The sequence below is a fragment of the Bos indicus genome, chromosome 6, assembly GCF_029378745.1.
Source record: "Bos indicus isolate NIAB-ARS_2022 breed Sahiwal x Tharparkar chromosome 6, NIAB-ARS_B.indTharparkar_mat_pri_1.0, whole genome shotgun sequence".
NCBI lineage: Eukaryota > Metazoa > Chordata > Mammalia > Artiodactyla > Bovidae > Bos > Bos indicus.
The window spans coordinates 30,142,547-30,163,600 of NC_091765.1; the positions used below are offsets into that span (position 1 = coordinate 30,142,547).

Here is a 21,054-nt window from a genome sequence, read left to right on the forward strand (position 1 = left end):
TAGCTAAAGCTATTTCACCAGATGTGTCACTAGGATACTCATTAGGCCCCTCGAGATCTTTTAAAAGCAACAACTCTGAAGGAGCCCATTTTCCTAAAATAACAGTTAAAGGAAATTTTTTTAAATGAAAAAAAAAAAAAAAAAAGAATGTAGGTCTCAGTGCTCTAGGCTTTTTTCTAAGGCTAGAAAGAGTATAAAATATGAATCACGGTATTTATCAGCAGGACATAATAGAAAAAGGTCACCCGTGTACCTAAAGAGTACATAGTAAGGAACACAAAAGAGAAGAGGCTGAATGATAATGTGGGAAAATAACAGATGTCAAAGATGCCACAGAGGCTCCCCCTTCAATTATAAAGCAATTTCTCTCCTCCTCTTCTACCCACTGACACCTCTCATGTGAACACACAGCGGGTTCTTCATTATTGTGTAACCTGTGTGTGTTATAGTTTATGACCTTGAACCACTGGGGGAAACCAGTGCTGGGTTGGACAGAGGATTCTGGGTTCTGTGCAGAGAAACGAGCACGGGGGTTTGCAGATGGAAAGAAGACGGCGAACGGCTTAAATCATCTGCCAGAACATGTTCTGGGAAAGAAAACCAAGAACATGGGCCCCACAGGAGTACATTTAGGCCAAAGGCATACTCTCATAACCTCAGTTGGTAACGATTTTAGATAATTCTTTTCCATTCTTATACTTAGTCCTTAATCTTTTAGTTGGATTTGGGAGGTCAAGAAGGGCTAACAGAATGCGTGGCATGGAGACATCTATGGGAAAACTAAAAACTAATTGGTACTGGAGGATAACAGATTTAGGATTTGTGATGGCCAGACTATTTATAGTTCTCTAGACTCTCATTCCCTCAAACATGGAAAAAACACTCGGTCGAGGACTTTGCTTGTCCATCAGATGCTCCAAAACCATCTCCTTACTTACATAGTACCCTAGCCACTACTGTCCCTCTCCCACCCTGCGCTCTCCATCCTAAGTGCCCTCCCACCAGCGCTGGAATAACTATCTCCCCCGGGAGAGCTGAATAAATATCTTCCCCTAGAAGAACCTGAATAAATATTCTCCTTTGTGGCATCTCAATGAATATTCATCTTCCAACCAAAGACTGTAAACTCCTCTGAGCCCTGAATGACATCATAATCATTGGGTTTGTCCCTAAAGAGCAGGTCTCCACTCCGTCTCCATTCACCACGTGTCTTGCACATGGCAGTAGGGAATACACTTTAAATGAAAGAAGGAAAAGGTTTTTTAATAGTAAACTTTTCTATGTATGATTTAAAGAAAAACTTAAAAATCTCTATTATACATAGGCCATAAAATGAAACATTGCAGCCATGTAGAAAGATAAATTGCATTTTGTTCAGCAAATTAATTTTGTACAGGACTATCAACCCAATGGCAAAAGCCTTCAGCACTATATGTTAAAGAACAAACATACTTATTATAAGTAATTTCCATCCAACATTATAAAGTATTAGTTTCTCCAAGACATCCGGCTCTGTCCCTTTTGCCTCAGGAGGGTTTTCCTAGTTGAAAGTAATTAAACTACATTTCTCTCCCAGGTATTCAGTCACATCATCTTAGCTGTTTCCAAATAAGGGGAGAGAAAAATGGAACTTGTATTCCTCTTCAAGGTCACAAAGAGAAATTAAAGCGATTTAGCACTGGGGCAGCAAAAGCAAAGAAAGCAGAAGGGACAGGAAGTACAATCAGAGGGGTTCTTCCCCAGGCCCAGCGTTAGGACGAGATGCAGATCTTTAAGGACAGGTATGAGTACCTGAAGGAAAGGCCCCAGGAGAGAGAAAGAAGCAGACGAGGGCAGGTGGCCTCACCATCCCCTGCTTTCCTTTTCCGTGGAGGATGGGAGGGCCAAGAGAAGAGTTTGGCAAGAAGAGATGGATGCAGCACCTCTTATTTGGGGCCACAAAGCAAGTGAGAGATTTCAAGGAAACTACTCCAGGTTGGGGAGGAAAGCAAAGATGACTTAGGGTGTGTATGTGTGTGTGTGTGTCGGAGAGAAGAGGGGTGGGGAAAACGCAAACAGACAGACAGACATAGAAGAAGAAAAAGATACAAGACCAAGGCTTTTCTCTCTGAAGGTGCAAGAAGGCTATATGTACTAAGGAGAGGATGGTAGAGGTGAGGCCCTCTCCTGGGAGAGGGCATCTTATCACTGACACTGTTTAGAACTTCCGCACACGGAGATCATTTTAATGGGTTATGTTGTCTACAAACCGGGCAGCCTCTTACTGCCTGTGCCCAGGCAGCTGCCTGCGGTGGCCCAATACTGGTGTCTACAGCGGCGTGTAGACTTCAGGTGTTGGTAGAACTGAGGAAAAGAATCAGAGTCCTTGTGGATGCAGAAAGGCTGGAAGTGGGGCCTCCTTCCAGGATCCTGAGAGACCAGAGAATGAACCTGAGCACCCTTCCAACTCAGTGGAGCAGGGTGTGCCTTAAACTCTTGGGTCTCATGCACTGGAAAAAGGACAGAAAGAATTTTATTTTGATGGCAGGGAATAAAGCAGGTATTTAAAAGTATAATATCTATCTTAACCTTAATTTTTTTCATATTAATTAAACTTCTAATTATGAATCCATAAGCAGAGATTCTTTCAAGGAATGTTACCACACATTTCTTGCAAGAAACTAACCACACATGAACCACAGCAGAGAATACTGAACACTTGTTAGAAAGACAAAAATGACCTTTCAAAGCATGAAATATTCTCATAGAAGAAGGGACTATGCACATCCTTCATCTCTCCTATTGTATCTTGCAAATAGCTATTGAACTGACTTGCTGAACTGAGCTCTGCCTAGGCAGATGTTAACCAACGAGAAGGGTTTTCTGCAGCACCAACAGAATTCACTGCTCCTATGAGTAAACCCTGAGACATCTCAGGGTTTCTTAGAAAGAGAAGCTTGACATGGAAACTCTTCAAGAAGGTGGATGAGGCTGCAGAAACCCTGCTTGGGCGTGCTGCCACTCATGCTTGGTCTGTGACTTAACCATGTCCCTTTTTTTGAAAACCACTAAGTATACACACCAGAAGCAGTGGTGTGTATGTCACTGAGAGACAAAGAACACTGAGAACCTTCTGGGCCAGACTCTCCATCTCCTCTGCACTTGGACAAATGGGCAGGCATCAATCTGGAGATGTGTGTTACAGCCCAGTCTTCACTGTAGGCTTTCTATATAAAATATAATACCTGAAAGGCCATAAGCCAGGCAGGACTTACTCCCTCACTAAGAAAACATATCATTCTGTCCTTGAAGTACCAGAGGGGCTGTGTGATCCTCCAGAGGGCAGGGTGGAAAGCTCTGTAAGTTCCTTCATGAGATTCCACGTTTCACTGTTTTCTTATCCCGAGAGATTAAGGTTAATGGGAGTGTCTCTCGTGGCATCACCCGGATTCCATCTCCCTTCGGCTGATGAGATGCATCAGCACTTACATCATTTTCAAGAGTGTGCACGAAGAAAACAATACAGCATAAAGAAGTTAAGTGAGCAGGAAACCTCTAACGCATTGTCCACCCTCTGTGAACATCACTGGCTGCTGCTGCGGCTAAGTCACGTCCGACTCTGTGCGACCCCATAGATGGCATCCCACCAGGCTCCTCTGTCCCTGGGATTCTCCAGATAAGAATACTGGAGTGGGTTGCCATTTCCTTCTCCAATGCATGCATGCAAAGTCGCTTCAGCCATGTCTGACTCCGTGAGACCCCATGGACAGCAGCCCACCAGGCTCCTCTGTCCACGGGATTCTCCAGGCAAGAATACTGGAGTGGGTTACCATTTCCTTCTCCAAACATCACTGGAAACCTCCCCAAAATGATTTAAAAGCCTGAGAGAACACTTAGCACACAGAGACCACAGCAAAGATTAAGTTCTCACAGGAAGTTCACATGTGAAGTTTGAGAACTCAACACTGAGTTAGCTTTGACCCCACTTGTAGTACAATGCTGTAAATATCTGTGCACATATGCTTCATACTCCCCCGCAACAGGAAAGTCGGGCAGAGTGAAAACCAAAGAACTGTGTACAGCAAGGTTTAAAAGTGAGGCTCAAAAATTGAGAAGACCAAAGTTCCTCTGAAACATATGAAATAAAAACATGAAAAGGACTTCCAATTACCAAATTCAACATCCATTTAATATAAAGGAAACTGAGGCCCAGGGTGGTAAATGATCCCACAGCTGCTAGTTAGCCATATGAGGTCTTTGCGATAGCTATTGAAGTTGTTCATCTGAGCTAGTATCCTCATATCCTTCCTCTCTCCATTAAACAGTCAATATATGCCAAATAAATCTCTGAATTATCCCTTAATGTATTTCCTTCCACTGCTTATGTCTGGGTTTGTATGAAATTTGAGAGTTCATTTAGTTCATTCCCATTAAGCAGAACTAAGTTTCAGAAATATAATAGATACTCATTTTCCTGGTTTTTTTTTAAGGTCTATTAAGACAATGAGTTCTTAATTACTTTGATACTGCCAATAAGTACTGATTCAAAATAATATCTCTAATGGGTAACTCACTATGTCATGTCAAATGAGAAACATCACATAACAACATGGACTCTCAAGATGCCCAGTGAAGAGGAGGGTAAGATGAGGCATGCACTAAAATAATTACAGGGTCAGGCAGGCAAGGGTCAGAAAATTATCACGGGAGTAGAAGAGATGATGTCATCCTTCCTACCTGGGGGATGAGTAAAGTGACTTAGAGGTAACTCTGAGACTGGATTAAGTAACATGGAGACGCAAGGGCATTCCAAGCTATATGTTGTCTGCTGCTGCTGCTGCTAAGTCGTTTCAGTCGTGTCTGACTCTGTGCGACCCCTGAGACGGCAGCCCACCAGGCTCCCCCGTGCATGGGATTTTCCAGGCAAGAGTACTGGAGTGCCATATGCTGTCTAGCCAAAAGCAAACCAGTAGCAAACATGGAGTATACATGGAAAACACACAAATAAGTTCAGCCTTGCAAAATAAAGCATATAAATTGGAGAGTTTTATGTCCATATAAATTGGACATAAAAATAGAAAGGTATATTTAATTCAGCGTGTGAAAAATCCCTGGAGATAAGAGGAAAAAAAAATGCTTTTTCCCTTCATCCCATAGTCCATATGGAATCATTCATTTAAGCTTTATACAAAATTTTGAAGCAACCCCTATATAATGAGCACCAAGGAAAGACTAGAGATGTAAATTTAAGAAAAACATGGTATCTACCTTCATGGAACTTTGTCTCCAGTGACAATGACAGAAAAGCAGTCACTGATGACCATACAACAGAAACTCACTGAAAGCCAGGCTTGTAAGGCAATGATAATAGGGGTTCTAAAGGATAAAATTATGAAGTAGTAGCTACTAAAATAAAGGAGAGGATATTTGGTATTCAGACAAAGATAAAAGCGTATTAAAAACACTCAGAGGTGTGAGAGAAATTACATTTTAACCCAAAGCCAGAGCAAATGATGAAATTACGATGATGCCCAAAATTATGCTTCAAGAAAGTATATCTTGCAGCAGTATGTAAAAGACAAATTGGGAAGAGGAAATAACTACAAAATGCTTTACTCCAGAATCTAGAAAAATGGTAGGAGGCCCCCAGCTGGCCCAGTTCCAGTGGGAATATCATGGAGACAGAATTCATTCAACTGAGCAATCTTAAGGAACAAAGGGAACGAGCCTCACACTTTAGAATGGATCCACCAAAACTGGGAAATGGGGAGAGACAGCATGTGCAGCATGATATTGAGAAGTGGAAAAATGCTTAAGAAAAAGAGAGCAGAACCCACAGAGAGAAAGGAGGAGAACCTGGAATAAACACACTAGGAACACAGGAGCAAGAAAAGTGTGGGCACAGGGGAGGTGGGCCGATGGGAAAAAAGGCTTCTGGTGACAAAATCCATGCTGTCCTTCAGTAAAGGAGCTTCAGAAGAGACGGAGCAGCAGCCAAACTGCAAATACCATGAACTGCTGGACTGTGAAAGCAAATTACTCTTTAGAACTCTTGAGAAATTTCACAGGGAGGGAAGAAGAAACGCTGGCAATTTAAGAAGCATCATGGAAAGTTCCCTGTGGTAGATGAGACTTAAAAAAGGGTGTAGGTCAGAAAAAAGAATTCAGAAGAGAGAGAAGATTCAAATCATCTTTATTAGCAGGAGCTCATATTTCTAACTTGAATCTACAGTCCAAAGCATTTCCTCCTGCTTTGTTTTTAAAGACCAAGGACTTCAATTTGCTACCCTCTACCTTCCCCAGTTGGTGAAGACCTTTATATATTTAGGATTTATCATTTTATCACCTCTCCATCTTTACTTCTGGGTGAAAATACCAATCCCTTAGTCCTTTCTCGTCAGTTTTATTCTTTGTCTTGGCTTTTCCTTTATGTCCTTCTCCATATTCTACAGAGTCTCTTTGGGGGAAAAAATCCATAATAAGGTCCAATAATTTAATAAAAGCTGGGCCTAAACTGAATTTTTAAAAAGCAGGTATAAGATGATCCCTCTTTTCTTGTAGTTTGCAAACTCATTTCGTTTTGTTTTCAAAGCAGAAGAATCATCTTTCTAATTAAATCCTACACGATAAAGGAGCTGCCATGAATACAACAAAGGTAAGCAAACCAGAACCCCAGCTATGGGCATTCTTCTTGCCCATCCTGCAGAAGCTGCAGTGCTGAATACTGGCACTGTGTTGCTTATTCATTTCTAACATTTCTCATGGAATACCTCTGCAAGTTATCTTTCTTATAACACATAAAAAATGCCTTTATCACTACATAATTGTAGCTCTTTCCTGAAACCTCTTCCTACCTAACAAATGTTATGCAGAATTCTGAGCACACAATCCCAGGCATTAGCAACTTCTTTTCTTAACAGATTCATGACAGCTCAAACCTACGTGAACAATGTCTTGAAGTCAGGTCACTGATAAGCTTAGAAACAATAGAACTGACCCAAACACTGTTTATTTGTTGCAAAGAAGATGTTTCTTCTTTTTCCCCTCCAGGAAAAGTCAAAGTTAGCAACATTCCTCCTCCACTAAATATCCTAGAAGCCCTGAGCGACAAAATGCATCATCTATAAAAAATGATAGAAAAGAACCATAAAAAGTACATTTGTTTACCTTGATACTAACCTAATAAACTTAACAGCCAAGCCCAGGTCAGCTATACAGCAAGTTCCATTTTTCTTCACGAGGATGTTCTTACTTTTCAGATCTCGATGGGCAATTGCTGGTTTGCCTTGAGTACTAAAGATTTCAGTGTGTAAGTGACACAGGCCACTGACTGAGGAATAGGCTAACTTCAACATCGACTTAGTATCTAGGGTGGTGGACTTCAGGTAATCATAGAGGGAACCGTTTTCATGATAATCTGTGATTAGGTACAGTTGTGTCCAGGACCCCGTCCCTTTGATATCTGCAGCAATGAAGCCTAAAAGGAAAGAAGACAAAAAGGGTTGAAGCTACGTGTTTTCTAAATACTACCAGGATAATTCATTTTTTCAACGATCGTCCTTTGTCATAGGTGTCTTTTATTCGGCATCTCATTCGGTTTTCTGATTGTGCTTATGAGAGCATTAAATTACTAATACCCATCATTGTTGCAATTTAGTTCCTAAGTCGTGTCTGACTCTTTGTGACCCCATGGACTGTAGCCCACCAGGCTCCTCTGTCCATGGGATTTCCCAGGCAAGAATACTGGAGTGGGTTGCCATTTCCTTCTCCAAGGAGTCTTCCCGACCCAGGGATTGAACCTGCATCTCCTGCTTGGCAGGTAGATTCTTTACCACTGAGCCACCTGGGAAGCCCATCACAGATAACCAAAACAGCAGGGGTGGAGAAACACTAAGCATTTGTATCTGAAGACAGGATACCTTTCCAATCAGTAGCTGATATTTAAATTATTTCTAAGTTAACAGTAAATAGTTCATGGTATTATAATTACACATAAGACACTGTTTACAAAACAGGCACACACTCCAGGATTAGCTGACACTCTTTCTACTTGAATAATCCAGCTAGATCATTTCTAACTTAAAAAGGAAATCAATTCTCAATATAAACTCTGGATATAAATAAACCCTGCAGATAAAATTCCCATAACCTCACAGTACTTAGACAAAAATGTGCTCCTTCAAATCCCTAAGAAATCTGAGAAATTTTGGTGTTGCATTTGCATTTGCTGTCCCTGAAGAAAAAAAAAAATAATTTGAACATGTTTCATTTCAAGCCCACCATCCATTCATAGAAGTGCCTTCGTCATTCCTCCTGTGAGGTCTCCCATTAGACGTGCATGACATTCTTGGGCTCAGGCCAAAAAGAAAATGTCTATATATTTCATAGCAGATCTAGACAGATGAGTTAATATGCAGATGTTAACAGAAAAAGCGAGGAAAGCTAGGAAACCCTGAACATCACTAATACAGACTTATACTCACCCAAGATGTTTTCATGCCTCATCAACACCGTCTGATATATTTCTGTCTCTCGGAACCAGCTGGCCTCCTCTGTAGTGAAGAACACTTTCACAGCTACCTTTTCGCCACGCCACTTTCCCATCCAAACTTCCCCATAGCGACCTTTTCCAATCTGTTTCACCATCTGAATTTGCTTTGCTATCGTCCTCTGGACCTGTTAAATCCCCCAACACACTGTTAGTGTATTCACAGCAGTACAGATTTGTTTAAAATGTTTTATTTTTTCCTTCAGAGAAGAAAACAATTGCATGTAAAATATATTTAGCCAGTAGTTTTTCTTTATATGGGTTTCCCAGGTGGCAGTAGTGGTAAAGAATCTGTGTGCCAATGCGGCAGACACAAGAGACTCGGGTTCGATCCCTGGGTTGGGAAGATCCCCTGGAGGAGGAAATGGCAACCCACTCCAGTATTCTTGCCTGGAGAATCCCATGGACAGAGGAGACTAGTGAGACAAGTTATTTTTATTTACTTATTAATTTTACTTATTAATTTATGTTGCCCTCTTTTAAATATACATTTGAGACTGTTGGTTTTGAGTGCTTGAAGTATTGTTTCCAAATTATTATTTCATTTTACTGATTATTATTTTCACAGAGAAAAACACTTGAAGGGTTCACAGTAACTGGCAGAAAAGAATACTTTTCACTTCTACCACTAGCGTGGGCCACTAGATACTCTGAAGGGAACCATGCCACTATATGCTTTGATAACATACAACAAAACAGAAAGGTACTGCACTGTTGGGCACACTCAGAAACACTCGCAGAGGAAATCTCTAAGCGGGAGGTGTAGGCAGAGGAAGGAAAAGAGGAAGGGAAGAGTTAAGAAGAGCGCAGGGCTAGATGAGCATTCAGCATATACAAATGCCAGGCTGCTATCTGGGCAAAGAATAACACCAGCCTTGAGATCTAGACAATGAACTCTGACCCTTTTAAAATGAGAAACACCGAACCCTGGGCTTTAGCATTAAGCCTGAACCACTGAATGGGACCAAATTTGCCCTAGTTTGCTAGCACACCACCACCATGGCTCCTGGCAAAAACAAATACAAATCCTCTCTTGAGGAAATTATTACAGAATATGCTTCACTCCACTACTATGGAAGGATACTAGAGCCTCTGAAGGAGCTCCTGCCACCCGACAGCTTGGTCATGGATAAAATAAAAGAAACAAAAAAGTGTAATGCATTATTGGGCTCACAAGGGAATAAAGGAAATCCCCAAGGTGGGGAGGGGAGGGAGAGAAGGAAGGGAAGAAAGAAAATAGAGGGAGGGAAAGGAAAGAGAGAGGATCCCACAGGGTAAATGCCTTAAAACAAAAGGAAACACCCACTGCAAATGAGGCAAGAGGAAGAATCCAAATAGACTTAACACCTTCAGATTACAGATACTGGAAACATCAGATACAGAATGTCACACTGCGTGAGATGTGTGATGAATGTGAAGAGTAGGAGACAGAATGAAACATAAGCAAGGAGTAAGAAATCACTGAAAACTATGCTTTGAGGTGGAAGGGCTGTCACAACCAAAAATGTAAAATGGAAAGGGAGAACAGCCCATTAGAGCTGGGGAAAAAGCAAAGCTATGAGAGCGCTCTGAAGAATTACGAAGTGCAGCAGAGACAGGCAGAAGGAAAACAAGAGGCTCAAGCGGCATAGGGGTTAAATGTCTCTTTACACATGATCAGCACTCAGTCTGTGCTTAAGTTTTTAAAAACACCATGACTAAAGGGGCTAAGTGTTGGTGACTATTTACATAATTTGGGAGATATAAAAAAATCAAACATAGAACTCTCATAAGATCTGCTTAGAAAGTTGGGATGTACTCTTCCCAGAGATAGGCTTTGCATTAAGTAAATTTAAAGTGTTTCTTTCTGTATTTATACTTTTAAGGGTCATGTAACTATACTGAGTTAACTATATATATGAGCTACTGTCATTAACCTGAGCAAACTCCAGGAGATAGGGGAGGACAGGGAAGCCTGGTGTGCTCTAGTCCATGGGGTCGCAAAGAGTTGGATGCAACTTAGTGACTGAACAACAACAACTATACTGAGCTCACCTAGATAATCTCATCTCAAGGTCAGCTGATGAGCAACTTTAGCATGTGAGCCACCAGGGAAGCCCAGCTGATGAGCAACTTTAATTCCCCTTTGCCTTGTAAAACAACAGATTTTAGGGCTAAGGACATGGACATTGTGGGGGCTAGCATTCTGACTACCACGGATGTCTACCAATTGGGATGGGTTCTGTTTTTGTCTAATGAATGATTTCATCAATTCAAGACGTAATGCTATCCTTTGCCAGAATCATTAACAGCACTAATATCAGACTGAAAGCTTTTGGGGACAAGATAAAGTCTTTTTCTTTTCCTCTAAAAGAATTAAAGAATAAAAGCATTGCTGACATGCCGTTAAGCCACTCAGGCTGAAGGAAATGAGGCATCAAATGTACGCTTAGACGAGCCTCCCTCCCTTTAGGAGTCGAAAGGCCCTGCAGGAGACAGTCAGTCCATTTCCCTCCCAAACAAGGGAGCAGAAGCATCAAGAGCGCCGAGCAGCTGAGGGCCACCTGTAAGCAGTTAAACTACTGGCCTGAGAGGAGACTTCCTACATTGATTAAAGAAGTATTATTGATTTACAGTTGTTACAAAGCATTGCTTGTGTAAATCCACAGATCATTCCCTAATATAAACAGTTTTAAGTCCACTTTTTTTCTAATGATGACATATATAATGAATTTGATAAGAGTACAGATGAAATTGGCAACGTTCACAAGAACAGGAGCAACTTATCTCAAAATGAAAAGTCTCACTAAACTATATTCAGAAATTTAAAATATACTTCTCTTTTGAGATTTATTATAACATCTACGGACCCAAAAATACACTTTGAAAAATGTTTTAACTATGTCATTTATTTGCATTTTTATTTGATTTAGTTAATGTTTCAGATCTTTCTGTACTCAAACTTTCTTTCTATATGACATCTTTAGATATCCATTTTGAAAGTTAGATTATACAAACTCAATACAATCATTATAATTGTGATTCAAAACAGAGAAGAATTATGTCATGTCAAGTGAGGACAACTCACTGTGTAAGGATTGTAAGGGTTATCACTATTTTAGAAATGTCTTTCTATCTAGTGATCAGTTATCTGATAGTGTCCAATGGTAAATTAAGCCCATGTGGACCCTAGAAACCTCTGTGCTCTATGTCCCTGAATTAACAAAGTACACACCTCTACACACAAATACACTGTTTAACATATCTGCTTAATAAGACCATGGTAATGTTGCATACTGGACAGATTTTTCACCTTTTGTTCCTTTACAAGGTCAGATAAATATGGTATAAATAAATAGTGTTACTATTGATTAAATACATAGTATGCAGGTATTCAAAATGCCAGGCATATTTATATGTCTGTATATGTCTGTATGTGTGTGTGTGTGTGTATGTGTGTGTGTGTGTGTGTGTGTGTGTGTGTGTGTGTGTGTGTGTGTGTGTGTGTGTGTGTATATATATATATATATATAAGGGAAAATTCTTACAACCACTCTATGATATTCCTCCCTTAGAGGATTTATATACAAAGTCACTTAGTAAATATTAGTTCCAAGTATGTGTTTATACACAAGACATGAACTTTCCCTTTATGTTAATGAAATAAATGACAAAGTGGAATTAAGGTGAGATACTCACTCACATAATACAAAGAGAGACTACTGAACATTTTTGTACTGTTTATCTTAAAAAACAAATCTTAAAACAATACCGAGGCTTTCCCTTCGCTCAAGTGAGTGATAGGAGCCTTCTTTCCATCCTGTTGTTATTGAATGCAGGTCTTAATTTTACTTAACATTTGGCTCACAAGCACTGGGAGCACAGATTCTAAAGGTAGATCACCCGGGTTTGACTCCTGGCTTCTCCATGGACCAGCTGGTTGACCCCAGTGGGCTTGGGCCCCTGATGTGTGATACAGGATACATTTCTACACCACCTCACAGCGGCTATGAGGATTAAATGAGATCATCCTTTAAAGGCCATAATCTGGCCAGCGCTGGACCTCTGGAAACCTGGCTGCTCTTAACCGTATATGGTTAATAGCCAAACACTGTTGTTTGGTACCCAGATTACAGACATAAGATAGTATTTTCACAGATACCAAAAGTTGGGAGTTGAAAGTTTTCTTTTTTTTTTTTAACAAATAAATAATTGAGCAGCCTCTTTAATCATCCCAGGATGCCAAGTGACAAAATGTAGTCTCCACCTCAAAAGAGATGTGAGTCCACCTAAAGACACAGGTACATTAATACCAATTTCAATGTTATTTTAAACATTTAAGCTATATTGGTTGCTGCATTGGTTGTGCAAACTTCTGTTATGACATAAGTTAAACAAACTGGCTCAGTCTAATCTGTCACAGAGAAAAAACATGGGGCATAATCTGAGGAACTCTCCAGAAAGACATATTTGCAAAGACATGGATCTTAAAAAGCAAAAATAAACAAATGGAACCTAATTAACCTTAAAAGCTTCTGCACATCAAAGGAAACTATTAGCAAGGTGAAAAGACAGCCTTCAGAATTGGAGAAAATAATAGCAAATGAAGCAACTGACAAACAACTAATCTCAAAAATATACAAGCAACTCCTATAGCTCAACTCCAGAAAAATAAATGACCCAATCAAAAAATGGGCCAAAGAACTAAACAGACATTTCTCCAAAGAAGACATACAGATGGCTAACAAACACATGAAAAGATGCTCAACATCACTTATTATCAGAGAAATGCAAATCAAAACCACTATGAGGTACCATTTCACACCAGTCAGAATGGCTGCAATCCAAAAGTCTGCAAATAATAAATGCTGGAGAGGGTGTGGAGAAAAGGGAACCCTCTTACACTGTTGGTGGGAATGCAAACTAGTACAGCCACTATGGAGAACAGTGTGGAGATTCCTTAAAAAACTGGAAATAGAACTGCCTTATGATCCAGCAATCCCACTGCTGGGCATACACACTGAGGAAACCAGAAGGGAAAGAGACACGTGTACCCCAATGTTCATCGCAGCACTGTTTATAATAGCCAGGACATGGAAGCAACCTAGATGTCCATCAGCAGATGAATGGATAAGAAAGCAGTGGTACATATACACAATGGAGTATTACTCAGCCATTAAAAAGAATACATTTGAATCAGTTCTAATGAGGTGGATGAAACTGGAGCCTATTATACAGAGTGAAGTAAGCCAGAAGGAAAAACACCAATACAGTATACTAACACATATATATGGAATTTAGAAAGATGGTAACAATAACCCTGTGTACGAGACAGCAAAAGAGACACTGATGTATAGAACAGTCTTATGGACTCTGTGGGAGAGGGAGAGGGTGGGAAGATTTGGGAGAATGGCATTGAAACATGTAAAATATCATGTATGAAATGAGATGCCAGTCCAGGTTCGATGCACGATACTGGATGCTTGGGGCTAGTGCACTGGGACGACCCAGAGGGATGGTATGGGGAGGGAGGAGGGAGGAGGGTTCAGGATGGGGAACACATGTATACCTGTGGTGGATTCATTTTGATATTTGGCAAAACTAATACAATTATGTAAAGTTTAAAAATAAAATAAAATTTAAAAAAATAAAGCTAAAAAAAACATGTTGTATTTTCAAAACAATTACTCAAGGCTGATGCAAGAGCTTAAGAATCCAGTGGGGAAGAGGTGGGAGGAGAAGGATGCTATGCTTATCAAGCTAAGAAAGAAGACCCACAATCATGACTGGATATTGAGTGTGTTATGCAGGAAAGTGAAAGAGGCAAGGTCAAAGATTTGAGAGAGAATGCCACAGGAATGAGAAAGATGAGCTAGAAGGAGGAAGACAGTAGTTTCCAATTCTAAGAGTGTAAGTATCTGATTGATATCAAAGGGAATTTTAATATCTGTACTTGAAGTGTAATAAAACATTTTTAAATGTAAGAATGGTATTTGTTATATATCAGTTAAATTCTAAGAATAAAAAGTCAAGCAATTTGATAAGAACTTTACATTAAAAAAAGATTTATATCCTAAGTAGCATCAGTTTGGTCATAACAGCTACTTCACAAGTGGTTTTCTGTCTGGTGTATTACCTCCAGGTAATGAGGTATTAGTTGAAGAGTACAGAGTCTGACCACCTGATGCGAAGAACTGACTCATTTGAAAAGACCCGGATGCTGGGAAAGATTGAGGGCGGGAGGAGAAGGGGAGGACAGAGGATGAGATGGTTGGATGGCATCACTGACTCAATGGACATGAGTTTGAGTAAGCTCTGGGAGTTGGCGATGGACAGGGAGGCCTGGTGTGCTGCAGTCCATGGGGTCGCAAAGAATTGGACACGACTGAGTGACTGAACTGAACAGAGTTTCAGCTGTGCAAAATGAATAAGTCCCAGAGATGTGCCACACAGCACAGTGCCTATAGTTACTAATGGAATGTTGCATTCTTTTTTCCTTAGTTTGAAGCAAAAAGTTGACACTCATTTTATTTTTAATTAGATATACTTAGCATATAACTTTTTTAAAGTTTAAGGTATACAGCATGCTGATTTGATATATTTAAATAATGAGATATGATTATCACAGTAGCATTAGCTATCACCTCTATTTAATATATATGTATTATAATCTTAAAAAAATTTGCAAAGAGGTTAGCTCTTACACTGGGCTCTTATCATAAAATAATAATAATGAATGGGGCAGGAGGCAACTTTTGGAGGTGATGGATATGTTTATGGCCTAGACTGTGGTTATGGCTTCAGGGGTGTATGGTGGTTTAGTCACTAAGTGGTGTCCAACTCTTTGTGACCCCATGAACTGTAGCCCACCAGGCTCCTCTGTCCATGAGATTTCCCAGGCAAGAATACTCGAGTGAGTTGTCATTTTCTTCTCCAGGGTAGCTTCCCAACCCAGGGATCAAAACCAGGTCCCCTGAATTGCAGACAGATTCTTTACCGACTGAGCCACCTACTTATTTCCAAACTCTTCAAGTTATATATGTTAAATGTATACAGCTTTTTGTATGCTAAGGAAAAGAGTTATAAAATAAATTCTTGGCTTGAGATTTTTAAGTTACTTTTAGTACTAAATAAAAGGTCACCAAAAGAATCAAGTAAACAAGACATCCAAAGTCAGAACCAGACAATAAACATTAGGAAAATCAATCTCAGAATTTATAAAGTTTATAAAGGAAAATATTTCTCATTGTTATTTCCATTTCAAGTCCCAACAATCTTTGTGCATGGTCCATAAAGTAACCAAATGCTTTTCTCATTAAAGCAAGTGCCTTGGATTCACTGTATATTTTCTTCCAAGTTGGCAGCGCTGACCATCAGAAAATTAAAACTCTCCTGAATGGAAAAGCCAGGGCTTCACCCTGAAACATAAACCCTCCAGCTGAGAGGCAGCCTTCTTCCCTTTTAGAAGTATTCAGATCCCAGTTGGTTGTAATACTTTTGCCTTCAAAAGCCAGGCCAAAGTGCTGTAACATTATCCTTCCTGAAAACAGAGGGAAGATGGTCCCATGTCGAATGTTTTCTAATCTGCTCTTTATCAGAGCGCAGAGGTCTGGATTGTAACCATACACTTACATTAAAGAACAATGACCTCACCCCCAATATGTCAAAATGTTATCTGGAAACCCTGCATCTGAGATCTGATGTCTGACTGCAGAGCGCTTTCCTTTGTCCACTGCCCTATCCGTTTCAGTAAAATGACACCCAGCAGTTACTGACATTTCCTTTACATTCAAGGTATGTTCCTCTCATACCAGCAGAGGGAGGCCTGATCCGCTCCCTGAGCTCTGCGACTGCTCAATTAAGTCTCTCAGGGATTCTCCAGGAGGAATGTAAGTTTCATCCTGTTCTAACCCAATGCTGTACCGAGGTCTGGCTTCTTGTCTTTTATACCTGAAGATGCACAAAGGAAGAAAACGTTAGACACGGGATTGCAAGGACAGGGACAGAACACGCAGAACCACGGCAGGTTCATCTTTGCACGTAAATACAAGATTAGATGCTCAATATATATCATCCTTAGTTATGATTTCCAAAACACAAAGTCATAATTAGTGTTCTAACCTATTTTTTAAACTAAACTTCAAATTTTCACTCAGTCAAAACCATCTTTAATTTTCTCTGTTTCTTTTGATTGCATATATCCAAGCGGCCTACATTCCATTAACAATTTTATATAGTTCCAATAGTAGTAGTAGTCTCTCAGTCGTGTCTGACTCTTTGCCACTCCATGCACTATAGGCCACCAGGCTCTTCTGTTCAAGGGATTCCCCAGGCAAACATACTGGAGTGGGTTGCCATTTCCTTCGCCAGGATAGTTCTAACATCCTTTCCCTACAATCTTTTCTTACAAGGTCCCTAATTAGCTAAAGATGCAGATTTTTGGTTTACAAAAGACATTGTAACTTTCTCATAAAAGGCAACGTATAAAGCGATAGTATAGATAAACCGAAACTTTAAAAGCTTTTGTCAATAATCATGTCTTAAGTTAGAATTGATGATATTTGAGTCAACTCTTATTTGTAGAATAGTAACCTAAATACAGGGAGGCCTGGCGTGCTGTGATTCATGGGGTCGCAAAGAGTCAGACACGACTGAGCGACTGAACTGAACATAAATATTACAAAAGGGCAATGATAAGAACTTAAAGGTCCCTGATATTTCATAAATTAGAAAATGAGTTCTTAGGTGATTGAAAATAATTTGTAATGTTGCTGCTTACTTGCTAAGTCATGTCCGACTCTTCGCGACCTCATGGACTATAGCCTGCCAGTCTCCTCTGTCCATGGGATTCTCCAGGCAAGAATATTGATTATGGGTTGCCATTTCCTTCTCCAGGGGATTTTCCTGACCCATGGATCGAATCTACATCTACTAACTGAACATAGTCTATCTTAATAATTAATACGCTATCTTTTATAATCATTCGATAATAAGGGAATACTGTTAGCTTACAAAATAAGGAATTACTAAAGTGATTCTAAGTCAACATGGTCATTTCTTGCTTTGAATCAAAGGTTAGTAGCAACTAGTTGCTGAATTTCCTAGCTACCATAAGTTTCTTAGAGATGAAATTTTTCTGGGTAGTCTTGATATTTGAAGCAGAAATAAGACAACTATCTATTAATAACTTCATTAGGACAAATGATTATCAACAGTAACTGATACTGTCAGTGAAATCTAATATCTAATTAGGTCAAGGAAAGCTGTGATGAAAAACATCAACAGGTAGAACAGTATGAGGATGATTTTATAAACTCAAAAGTCTACATCCATGTGTTGGAAACTTACCTGAAGTAACAGAATAAAATGATGAGGACCAAGAGCAAACTACACACAGTCACAGATATAAGTAAAGCTTTGTGGTGTATAGGTCCGTCAACAAAATCTGAAATTAAATAGAAGTAAAGAGAGGCATAATACAAGATTACTTTTACTTAAAAATTAGGAAGCAAGTCTTTCCTCAAACTGCTTGCTAACCTCTATGTGTAGATGTGAGGTTCTTTTAATCTGCTCATTGATAAGAAATAAATATATACTCTCAAAATCTGAGTAAACGAGCTTGAGCAACATGCATCACTGTTCATCCAGGCACTCACTTCAAGAGTATGCACTTCTTCCTCTTTGGAAGGAACAGGTTTGACACAGGATAAAAGCACAGAATATAAATAAATGTAAATGGACCAATACCCTTAAAATATAAGCAGGTATTTTATTTCAGATCCAGTTGATGGGTTTCCAGACTCTTCTCATGTGGTTTCTGGGGCACTCTACATCATAAATTTGGATAAAAAATGAATCTCTATTCATTGTACATAAAAAGCGAAGCAATCCTATGATGGAGACAAAGGAACATAATTCCTCAAATATTGGCAAATAAACAGAATACACGGATGTGCAATATTTTAAACAAAGATGCCCTTCAAAAATACATACCTAATTTTTTCATAAATGGCATCAATTTTTAAAAGAATGGATGTGCCTACTCAAAGAATTATGGTGTGATCTTTTTAAAGAACAAATTATTAAATAGTATTCATGCTATTTTAATTCCAGTTCTTCACAAATAAGATTTACTTATAGCATGATTTTTCAAAATTCCTAAAAATAAGAATGACTAGAAGAGCTTTATAAAAATGCTGCTTTACTGACTTCAACACCAGAGATTTTTATTCAAAGTATTTTATTTTTATTTTACAACCATCCCAGGTGATTTTATATGCAGTAGTCTCTGGAACATACGTTTTTTTCCCTGACAAAACTGACTGAAAGCCAGGTGCACTTACATAGTAACAGAATTAGCACCATTCTGATTAAGGGCACCACCCATCCTTGGGAGAATCATTGCTGCTTCTTAACTTTAAAAGGTATCATGTATTATAATTTATTACTTTTGTTACCTACAAACAAGATGTTTTCTAACTGTGCTATGCACTTTTCATTGTACGGCTACCTGAACATTCTGGCTGGGGACCTCATCCCACTCAATGCAACTTTCTTTTTTCATTCAAAAGCATCATACATTCCCTGAAGAAAAACTGAATAGCACAAATTAACTGAAATAAATAAAACTGCCATCACCTCACTACTTAGAAAACTTACTACTAAAAGAAAAAAGAAAACTTACTACTAACATTTTAGTATATGTCTTTCCAGTCTCATTTCAACAAACAAAAAAATTTCATGAGCAAAATAGTTCACAAAAATGCTTTATAAACCCACAGCTCTATTATTCTCACAGCTAAAATATGGAAGTGAACCATGTCCACTGACACACAAATGGATAAGCAAAATGTGGTATATTACATAAGATGTAGTTCAGCCTTAAAAAGGAAGGCATTCTGGACAGATGCTACAACATGAATGAACCTCGAGGATATTAGGCTAAGTGAAATAAGCCAGTCATAAAAAGATGAGCACTCCACTTATATGAGATACTTAGAGAAGTCAAAATCATAAAGACAAAAAGAAGAATGGTGACTGTCAAGGGTTAGGAGGGAAGAGAGTTGGGGAAAACTACAGCTTAATGGGTAAGAGTTTTGGTTCTCCAAGATAAACAGAGCTATATAAATGGATGGTGGTGATGGCTGCACAACATCATAAACATATTTACTATCAATGAACTGTATACCTAAGTGATTAAGATGGAAAACTTTCTGTTCTGTGTATTTCACCACATAAAAAACTGGGGGGAAATCATAATTACCTTGTACCTAGATTGTTTTCATTTATAATATTGTAGACATTTTCTAAAACAATAAAATTTTTCTTGCAACATGAGTTTCAAAGACTACATGGTATACATACAAACACATTCTAATTAGAAAGTCAGTCTTCTGACGATGTATATTTAGGAGACTGGGAAGATTTTGTTATAATACATCTTTGCTGTGATACATAAAATTCTGTGATGAACATTCTTACACATACATCATTGCACATGTCAATGATTATTTTCCTAATCTAGATTCTAAAAAATACAAGTGTTAGGTTGAAGGATATATAAGTTTCATCATACACATTGTCAAAATATCCTTTAAAAAGATTATAACAGTTTCTTTTTTTTTTTTTTTTTTTTACCAATGTGAACATACATCTTAATTATTTTGAAATAATTTCAGTCTTATAGGAAAACTGTGCAGGTAAAGGACTCCAACACTCCCTTAAAGAGTTCCCATTCCAGTGAGAGAGCAACTGACAATGCAGGTGTGCAAATGCCATGGAGCAAATAATGGCACTGGAAACAACTTAAAATCTATTTCCAGTTTTAAGGACAAGAAAGCAAAAGTCCTGATTTTGTAGAAAATCATAGAGATCCCTGGATACTCTATCAGAACTAGAAGAACTAACTACATAAGCACAACATATTATCAGTATACAAATATAGAAAGCCTCAGCGACTTTCACTTTCTACGTAAATGCAGAATACTCTGAGCTATAAGAAAAGTATAGTTATTACTCATCTTAACAGATTTCTGATTGATGAGAGCCATGACATCGAAAGAATCTAAGGGATTTTTCCTTATCATCAAGCACTGTTTTAAAAAAGGCTAGCATTATCTTCCCACTTTCCTTTTCTTTGCCCCAATAACCCTAGGCCCTAGAGCCTCAAGACCTGCCTCCTGGTCTTCTGCCATGAATTTATTGCCTTATCAATAAACCTTTTGTTTCTGTTGGTCACGCCAGTCATGTTTTAATCTGCCATTACCTGTGCTCAGGGCATTAACAATGTAAACATTCATGTCACTGTTGAGTCTCAGAAGGCGAACACTACCAGATACCTATCAGGAAAGAACAGAGCCCCCGATTCTCTCCAGGGCAGCAGGCTTCTACTTGGCTGTCACTCCAGCTGCTCAGGGAAGTAGATCGGAGAACTCTCCAGGGAAGTCTGGTTCACTCTGAGAGGCAAAAAAGAATCACCAGCGGTTTCCTAACAAAATAGTATTGTCACTACTTGTCTCCTCTCTGATAATTAACTGGTTTGCAGCTAT

At 39.1% G+C, this 21,054-nt stretch overlaps 1 protein-coding gene across 28 annotated transcripts in view; it reads right to left on the bottom strand.

Moving 5' to 3' along the window:
* Positions 1–21,054, bottom strand: part of BMPR1B (bone morphogenetic protein receptor type 1B) — a 448,735-nt gene that overhangs the window by 11,673 nt on the left and 416,008 nt on the right. For all 28 annotated transcript variants that reach the window (XM_070790866.1, XM_019962429.2, XM_070790868.1 and 25 more), the window contains 4 exons: positions 17,855–17,951; positions 16,318–16,456; positions 8,463–8,655; positions 7,159–7,456 (listed from right to left, as the gene is read on the bottom strand). In XM_070790866.1, the coding sequence (XP_070646967.1) occupies positions 7,159–7,456; positions 8,463–8,655; positions 16,318–16,456; positions 17,855–17,951 (727 nt within the window). The remainder of the gene's footprint in view (positions 1–7,158; positions 7,457–8,462; positions 8,656–16,317; positions 16,457–17,854; positions 17,952–21,054) is intronic.